Source organism: Sycon ciliatum, chromosome 1, assembly GCF_964019385.1.
Source record: "Sycon ciliatum chromosome 1, ocSycCili1.1, whole genome shotgun sequence".
NCBI classification, from domain to species: domain Eukaryota; kingdom Metazoa; phylum Porifera; class Calcarea; order Leucosolenida; family Sycettidae; genus Sycon; species Sycon ciliatum.
The window spans coordinates 11917235-11927195 of record NC_088643.1 but is presented as its reverse complement, the minus strand read 5'-3'; the positions used below and the strand labels follow the sequence as shown (position 1 = coordinate 11927195).

Sequence of the window (9961 nt, the reverse complement as noted above, 5' to 3'; positions counted from 1 at the left end):
ACATTTTTGCGTTCACCGCCTCCCATGTATGTGCAAGGTATTGGTACAGCTACCAATCAATGCAGAATGCACACACTACGCTACTAACTTTGCATGATGGTAGTCGTGGTACTCGTTGGACGGCATGAACGACAGGTGGAAGCCGCAATGTGCGACGGACACGGAGGCCAGCGAGATACAGGCCCACAGCAGCAGCAGCATACAGTGAGAGCCGAGCAGGATGGGACCAGCCAATACCGGCAATATGTTGGAGAGGAAATGCTCGACCGGGTGACCGTACAGACCAGAAATGCTGATCGGCGCGGTCCACTCGTGGTGAACCTTGTGGATGTGTTTATACCACAAGGAAATATGAAGTGCCCTAGAGAAACACAAAGCAAAAGCGAGAAGGAAAGGGAAAGAGAGAGAGAGAGAGAGAGAGAGAGAGAGAGAGGGGGAGAGGGAGGGAGGGAGAATGTGTGTGTGTGTGTGTGTGTGTGTGTGTGTGTGTGTGAGAGAGAGAGAGAGAGAGAGAGAGAGAGAGAGAGAGAGAGAGAGAGAGAGAGAGAGAGAGAGAGAGAGAGAGAGAGAGAGAGAGAGAGAGAGAGAGAGAGAGAGGGAGAGAGAGAGGCTTTCCTACTTCAGATTTTATTTCCGTGAGCGGCAACTCCGAAATACTGATAAAATTCAAATGTGAAATGCAACCCCCACCAGTTCCTTGCAAGGATAGCATTTTTCTCATAATGTAGCGGACATTATGCGTGGAGTGGTAGGCACGAATTGGATTTTGCAACCAACACAGGTCATTTTGTAGTCCACAATCACCATCACTGCATCAGTCCAGTGCCTGCTCCAGCGCCGGGTAATCTGCCCGGTTCGGCGGCGCTTGGACCCGGTTGAAAATATAGTACCAGGTCACCTGTGACCCGGTTGGTACTTTACACTTTCGAACTTTGAAAGGACTGACTGCATGGCTTGTATGTGTCAGATAATTCTTCTTCTTTCGTAATTAATTATTTTCTAATTCCTCTCCTCTTTTTTCTAAATGCGGCTTATCCATTCTCCTTTATATCATTGGGCCTAGTTCCCGTTTATTGTCCGAATTAAAATAAACCAACCAACCAGTTAAAGCATGTGACTCGGCTGGTGAGACAGCGCCAGGTACATGTGTACCCGGCTCCGACCCGGTTGAAATGGTTGCACCAGGTACACGTGTACCCGGCTGTCCTACAATCCTAGAGCAGACACTGCAGTCACATGCCGCGGCCACCCTCCAAACTTCCTCCCGAAATTTAACCCTTTCCCACATTCTTCTTCCGTGTTTGTGAAGATAACCTGAACGAGAGAGCCTGGAAGCTCAGGGCCTTACGCTATGCTTTTTTGCCTTGATGACCTAGACAAAAAAAAGCATAGGGATGTTATAAATTCTTTAAAAAATTCCTTTTTTTTAAGACATAACCTGGGATTCGAACCCGCACTATCGCGCGCCCTGCATGCATCCCCCGATACACTTCGCATACATACTAATTCTTCCAAGTTGTTTCACATTGTGATCTTGCATTTGAAAGCCCTATTTGAATATGCATTGTGGCCAGCCGTCTTTGGTGGCACGGTACGGTAGGGGATAGGTACGGGACAGGTACGATCGAGGGTAATACGACACCGTCTCCCGTACCGTACTGTACCATCAAACACAGCTGGCCACATACAGCTGCCCGCAATATTCAAATAGGGCTTTCAAACGCAAGATAATAACGTAAAGCAACTTGGAAGAATGGGTATGAATGCGAAGTGTATGGGGGAATGCATGTAGGGCGATAGTGCGGGTTCGAATCCCAGGATATGCCTGAAAAAAAAGGAGAATTGAAAAATTTATAACATCCTATGCTTTTTTGCCGTCAGATACGGATAGCGCCAGGCGTGACACAAACAAACACACAAACACCAAATTAAAGCTGTGTGGACCCTGGCTAGCGCCATACGTTACTGAAGTAACGTCTTCTGCATAGCTACGGGAATAAACTACATGTAGATGTGTAGATGTAAAAGTTCCGTGCTTATTTAGACAGTCACACCACTCACTGCATGAATCAACCGTACACGCTGCCCCTTCTCCGTTCTGGACCAGGTCGTTGGTGATAACATGTCTTCCAGCTGGGCATTTGCCACCTGTCCTTGTTTCCACCATCATCACTCATTGCTGGAACGGTTCTGGATACTGAGCGATGATAAACTCGTCAGGCAAGCTGGCCATCATGATGCTGCCTTTGTACGGCTGCCAGGTTAGGTTGGAGATATCGGCCGTTCCCTTCACCAACACCGTCGTTACCAGTTCATTGTTGTAAGCCTCTACTCGTAACGAACACTGTTCTGGCCAGTCACTCACACTCACACGTTCCCGGTATGTTCCAGTCCGCACAGCACAGATGTGATGACTTTGTTGCCAGCCATCTGATCACTCTGGCATCCATGTCCGCAAGCACCGTTGCCATCATCATCGGTAGGTCAGCAAACCTACCTCCAGTTAACCAAGACCATAGCAGACAGCCTCGGAGTTGGTGTTGAACATTCACACACGTCTGGATTTGTTTGAATGGGTTTTCCAAGCTGCCAATCGGTGCTTGGTTTGGCTCATCCCCAGCTAGCCAGTGATCTACTTCGGACTTCGTCGGATCATGACCTGTACTTGCATCCACGATCATCCGAAACTCGCCATCACCAAATGGCCACATCAGCCTTCTTCACCGGTACGCAATGTAAATGGGCGAAACTGAAGCAAGAGCGAGAAAACTTGAAAAGCGAATCAACTACTACCATTGCCATGCCGACCTACCACCAAACGCCTCGATAGGCCGCGATCGATCGTCCTCCAACACCTAGCCCTAGGCTAAGGCTAAGGCTAAGCTAGGCTAAGGCTAGTAGGGGACGGGGCGCATGCGCGACGCTGATACAGAAAGGTCTACATGCAATGCAAGCAGTGGACGCGAAACCGATAGATCATCATTATTTTTCTCGGTGCATTTTCTCTGTCTGACGGTTGCTGCAGTGCTGGTGATTTGTGAGGGTCGTGTAGTTGTGTGCGGTGTTCTCCATTGTTCACTGTGGACAGAACGATTCACGCCAGGCGGCGTGGACAGAGTGCTGCCGGCGCAATGCCGGACAGTGTGCGGTACAACATCAAGTACTTGGTATCCAATCTAGATGTGTCACTGATCTTGGAAGACCTGCTGGAGAATGATGTCCTCGGCGAAGAGGAATACGTTACTGCCTCAGGCAAGGAAAACGAGAAGTGGGATCTTTCCAAGTATGTGGTGAGGCTGATGCTAACGAAAACGGACGAACAGGTGGGTACATTCCTGAATTTGATTCAACACAGCCAGCCTCATGTAGCGGAGCATATTGCCAATACCATGGCGAAGCGACGCGGTGCAACTGCCAGTGAGAAAGCTGACCATCCGACGAAGCCAATGTCGGCAGATCGTGAGTCAACACTTGATTACAGTGGCGTAGGAAGATTGGGGGGGGGGGGGGGGCGGCAGGGGGAGAGGGGGGGGGGGGGGGCGGCAGGGGGAGAGGGGGGGGGGGGGGCTCGTTGAATATTCATGTCACTACTTACTTGTTTGCAAGCGCGCGTGAGTAGCTCACAGATCAACCAGTACTGGCAGTAGTGGCGGTACTGTACATGGCTGGTGATGCACTCACATTGATCATAGTCAGAGCTGACCCTGGCAATACACTACACTGCGAGAGGGTTAAAGGGGAAGTTAAGGCAAAAATTAAAATTTCACCAGTTGTAGTCTTCGGGGTGCTGAGTCGAATGGTCGTGGTCCGAGGAAGCTGAGACGCTCCCTTCCTACTTGAATCCCAATCGAACTCGCGCACTTCCACCGAAACTGGGTGACTGCGCCCTACTAGATGGGCATTTGTATGCAAAATGTCACTAAAAGCGCCATTTCGTTCTTATAAAAGCACGGATGACCGCGATTGGCCCATATGTTGTAGTCTTTTGAACGCTGAGTCGACTGGTTTTGGTCCGAAAAGGCTGCGATGCAGCGTTCCACCTTTATTCCCAATCGAACATGGTTGAACAAGCGGTCACGTGCTGCTGCGTACGCCAGTCACCTGGTCACCGTGCCTGCAGGGTACAACTACTTACTAGCCTGTTTGACCTTTTTTGGGTGCAGTCCTGTCACTCGAGTTGAACCTTGGTGTGAAAGTTGTCGCCTGCTGGCGTGGTGACCAGGTGATTTGGGCACCCAGGAGCACGTGACCGCTTATTCAACCACGTTCGATTGGGAATAAAGGAGGAACGCTGCATCGCAGCCTTTTCGGACCAAAACCAGTCGACTCAGCGTCCTAAAGACTACAACATATGCGCCAATCGCGGTCATCCGTGCTTTTATAAGAACGAAATGGCGCTTTTAGTGACATTTTGCATACAAATCCCCATCTAGTAGGGCGCAGTCACCCAGTTTCGGTGGAAGTGCGCGAGTTCGATTGGGATTCAAGTAGGAAGGGAGCGTCTCAGCTTCCTCGGACCACGACCATTCGACTCAGCACCCCGAAGACTACAACTGGTGAAATTTTATTTTTTGCCTTAACTTCCCCTTTAAGGTAGATAGACTGCAGGCCCACTGGAACCGATCCGCTTGCTCAGGTTATCACCGGACCAACGTTTTGGCCACCAACACATACTTACTGCTGTGGAGGGCATGTTCACCCGCCATGATATCATACACAATGACGGTATGAAAGGCTATGCCACTGCTGGACCAATCAATAACTGCTCCCGGCGGTCCTGCCGGAACAGTCACGGGATTATAACCAGGTCTTTGGCGGCGGTCATAAAATTTGGTAATTTCCATGGTTATACTAAGCACCGAGTTACCAGCCATTATTCAATGACCTCCAAAAGATCTCACTAGGTCCAGATAGTCATCAACACCATTGTGGAAAATCCCCTATCAGTGGAACATAACTTTGTTACTAATTTTAGAGTTCTGGAACAACCACTAGAGATGTTTTGCTGAGCGAACGTTCGCGTAAATTTTAGATTGACGTCGCGAGAAGCAACTTCGCACGAACGTTCGCAGCTGCGAACGAGAAAATTGAAGGAAACGTGAAACAAATTTTCGCAGTAAATTCCGCTGATCACAGACCAGTGACTATTGGTGAACCACCCTCAGGCAATGTTTGGTGCTTCATCTTTCACAATCCAGTAGATACACTCTTGGCTTGGTCCTCCAGTGCTAGCTTTCCCATATGGCAGCCCGTGTTGCTTCATCTCCGGAACCATGTCCGATCTCCTACCCTGGGCGTCTTTTCAGCGTCGATTATATCAATGATTCCTGTTTTCTTGAAGTTCAGGTGTTGATGCGCCGGATTACAGCACAGGCAAACCCGTTTGTCTGTGGGTGTCCGGTCATGGACAACGTAGTCAAAGAGTTCTCGTCGCAGGGCGCTGCCACTTGCAAAAATAAATAATCGGATGTAGACGACTTCTCAAACAAGCGCGAGTACACGTGTACTTTCCTGGAGCGAAAATCATGCAAAATACAAATTTTGCGCAAACGTTCGCAGAAATATTTGCAAGCCAAGACGCGAAAATCCAACCAAAGTTTTGCTCTGCACAACGTCTCTACTAGTAGGAGATAAGCCCGGGATTCTTGTTTGAAATCGGGGCGTTATTCTCAAACATAAACTTATCCCTCTGTCATTGCTCAGTACACAGAACACTACCAGTACTGAGAAATTTTGATTTTATGATCTTTCTATAGGTATTTTAGGGAAACATGTTGGTGATCTATCCCCCCCCCCCCCCCCTATCCGATACAAAACAAACACGACCAGTGACGCTGGCACGTGTCAACCATGTGGAACATTTGGGACTGGGAAAATGGAAGTAACAATTAGTTTGGAAGACCGAGTGGCACTAAGAAGTTCCCAGAACTGGGCAGAAGCCGGCCAGCCACTGCTGTACCAGCACGATGGTCCGTGTCCGCACACAACAAAATTCAATGCACGTGCGTTTGCAGCGCAAGGGAAAGCGAAAGAACCCGACATTCCGATTGTTTTTCAGCCGGGACAAAACCCCGATGTCAACGCGGTCGACTTGGCATTCTTCTACAGCCTGGAGACAGACGTGTGAGTGATGGCGAAGGAAACCAGAAAGGAGCTCAGAAGTTCTGCAGGCTTTGGAAACGTGCTGGCAGGAGAACCCCGCTGCCAAAATAAAACACATTAAATTTGGGTTGTGCCGCTATGGCACCTTCCATGTCGTTCTGGAGAGCGGCGGAGAGAAAAGCTGCGGACAGCGGCACCGTGCAAATCGTCAAGTTCACAGTTCAAGCAAAGAAGTACGATCAAATATTTTCTCGGCATCTTTTAAAGTTTACGGAGCGTGAGCTGTCAGTGTGTCAGCACTGCAGACGGGAGTCGGAAAGGAAGCAGACTCAATGCAGGGAATGAGTTGTCATCGAATTCAGATGAAGGGAGAAGCTGGACCACTTCGAAACAAACTGTGTGACATCTATTAACTACTATCTCTCGTATGCGCATTGTTTTCCCCTCTGCGAAGTGTGTTGTAGCCATAGAATGCTTTTGACAGAACTGCAAAAACATGCAACAAAGTTTCGCTTAACAAAGGAAGTACATCATACATCCCTTTTGAAAGAGTTTCAAAACTTACACTAGGTTTATTCATTCTTTCTGTTTCCTTTGTAGGTATCACCATGACAACAGTTGGCAAACAGAAAACACAGCCATCACAGCACACAGTGGGGGATGGTCAGGCAGACCAACAATGGACGTCCAACAGATGTGAACCAATCTTCAAACAACCAACATCAGCTGAAACAACCGCCAATGCAACTAGAACGGGTACAACATCCAATGCAACATTGACTGCAACACAGGGTTCAACAAGATCAACAACTTCAAGCCAGTCTTCTCTACCGGACAAAGACCGACACTTCACTGGCAGGAATGACATTGTAACAGAGATCAGCGCCAACATTCTCACAACAAAGTCCAAATCATCATCTACACGAGTGCAGAGTCTTATGGCACCAGCTGGTTTTGGTAAGACGTCCGTAGCCATTGCTGTGGGACATGTATGTCGCAATGCTGGTTGTCGTGTGGAGTTCTTTGACTTACGCGGTGTAGCTGGTGTTGACGCTGTCCAGGCAATGATTCAAAACCGACTCGAAACAAATCCTGTTTCAGCTGAAACTACTGGCAAGACAACGAAATCAACTGATGGCATGGATGATGATGGTAGCAAACAACAAATGTTAGTTATTCTGGATAATGCTGAGGATGCTATCCACGCTGGTGCTGATAAAGATTTCCAGCTACAAGATGTTGTGGAACGACTACTTCGACCACAACACAACGTTCATGTCCTACTGACAAGCCGTGTTTACTTTGACCTACACGCTGCCCAGTTTAAACTACAACAACACCGTCTTGATGGTCTGACAACGGTTTGTGCTGTTGGTCTGCTCCATGGTCTATGTGTTGAAGGTAGTGTGAGCATTGAAGATGCACAGAGGTTAGTGGATCGTTGTGGAAATGTTCCACTTGCTGTACGCATTACAGCTGGTCTTCTACAAGGTGGTCGATTAACTCCAATCATGTTGTTGTCGTTATTCCAAGACCTTGGTCTCGATGTGTTCAACAATGATGGTCTGAAACCAAATCATCGAATCCTGAAGCTGTTGGCATTAGCATACAACACATTACAACATGATGACAAGGAATCATTCCATGCTCTCTCTCAACTGCGCTCCTCATTCTCATCTAAATGTGCTTGTGTGATGGTGGGATTGGCTGACACTAAGGCCAATGTGGTTCATCTTGTACGGTTTGATCCTTTGATCAAGATTTGTTTCCTGGATTACAATCCGTATCTGGACCGCTACTCACTTCAACCATTCATCGCCGAGTTTGGTCATTACCAATGCCCTGAAGACAAGCGACATGTGTACCAACGGCGAATGTGCAAGCATTTCCTTGGCTTTGTGAAGGAAGCTGATGACTCTAGAGGTTGTGGTGCAGACAAAGCAGTGTATTGGAGTTCCCAATTGCTTCAGGAAAAAGTGAATATTCAGATGGCGTTGTCTGTTGTTGATGTTTTGTCTGGTGATGACTTGCTTCCTTTCTCTGGATTAACAAAGTCATCGGGTATCCTACTTGCCTTGTTTGGGAGAGCAATGTTTGTTCGAGAGTTTGTGGACAGGATACAAAGATTGGACAAAGCACCGCTATCTGTACAAGCTGACAGCATTTGCACCTCGGTCCTGTGTTGTATTTGCCGTCAAAGCATTGCAGATTCTGATGTCACTTTTGAGAGTTTGGATCCAGAACCCAAATGCTCCTGGAGAAATCTGAACAAGAACCGACAGGAGTGGGGTCACCGCTGAAGCTACCTTTGATGCAACTTGCTCTGGAGTCATGCAGGCTATCCATGTCTCTGGACATCAACTGCAGGGAAGGACAGGTTGAGCCCAGCCAGGAAACACTATCCCGTCTTCAGGTGGTGTACCAGCGTGTTACAACAACACTGGGAATGGGCCTTGCAACAGGTGTCACTGAATGTGCCCTGAAACTCATTCAACTGTATTGTTCCACTCTGCTAAACAAGGATATACCCAATGTACAGGTGGTAGAAGACCTTGCTGAGAGAGTGATGTCATCATACTACCTATCACAGGATGGTGCAGTCCCTTCATGTAGTGGAATGTACGGTTTTCTGCTACAGTGCATTGCTGTGATCCTGGGCAAGGCCATGTCAAGTTCCTGTAGCAGTGAGTGGATTATTTCACCATCATTGGTTACAACACTGGGTATACCACGGTGCAAGTGGAAACATGTACCAAATGCTATCAGGCGCTCGATCAATACCCATGACGACCACACTACTGTGTCTGCTCTTCAGTTACAACGGTACCTGCACTCCATGGATGATGACACAGTAACCACACTACTGGACATGTACTTGAGTGTTATGTACAACGACCAGCACATATCCTTGGTAGTAAATGGAAGGGCACACACAACTCCATTGGGTCTCACTCTACCAGCACAGCATCCCTACAACATTGTGATGGACTATGTCAGGAGATGGTGGCATGGCTCAAATCCAGCAGATCACACAACAGCACTGATTAACAACTGTAGCCAGAACAAGGTACCTGATGTGGAAGTGATGCAGTCTTGTATACTGACGGCTAGAAAACTTTTCAATTTGGAGGTAAGCTGGTAGTGCAGTGTTCACAATTCAGGTTACCATAACTGTTTTTCATCCACACTCCACTCTGAATGGAACATTGTATTGCAAACCAATGTACTCAGTAATTATCTACTGTATAGTGTCTGTCTCTCTAAGGTTGATTTCTTGAAGAACACAGAGGGGACTGTGATAATTTTGAACATTGTCAACTAGTGAAATGGAATGTGTAGCTTTCCGCTATATCAGTCTGATTTGTTATTATTGTGCATGATGTTCTCTGTTTCGAGTGTACTGGCTTCAGTTACTTTCTTTTCTACACTTTTCTTTGTTGTGTGCTTTGCTCTAGAATACTCTCTTCGCGACTGATGTTTGTTTCACACTCTTCCCAGTGTTGAAGTCACTTGTTAAGGATCTCAGTGCTTGCCTGCCAAGCAAGTGTGCAACTGGTCTGTCAGTGCCTGGAATTGTGTACTTACCACCACAAGCTGAAGACGGTTCTCTACTAGACTACTCTCTCATTGCTGCCCTGCGTCGTCAATCCAAGAGAGGCCAAGTGAGCATTTATCACCACATTGCACTACTGGAATGGTGTCCACGTGTAGCAGCATGTTTTGTCTGCTATGACCTGGACAACATCACAGCATGTCCTCGTTGTGGCATGGCTTACCTGTGTGGCAAACATCGTCAAACTGATGAACACCTAAGTGAACACAACCAACACTGTGCTATGCTGGCAGCACTCAGACATCG

General features: G+C 47.7%; 1 protein-coding gene across 1 annotated transcript; it reads left to right on the top strand.

The window, feature by feature from the left end:
- The first annotated feature begins 3020 nt into the window (after window positions 1-3020).
- LOC135813471 (uncharacterized) lies at window positions 3021-9961 on the top strand. The gene is made up of 3 exons (XM_065326567.1): window positions 3021-3459; window positions 6703-9232; window positions 9558-9961. Exons 1-2 carry the CDS (start codon window positions 3132-3134, stop codon window positions 8400-8402), a joined length of 2028 nt encoding a protein of 675 aa, XP_065182639.1. The 5' UTR covers window positions 3021-3131; the 3' UTR covers window positions 8403-9232; window positions 9558-9961.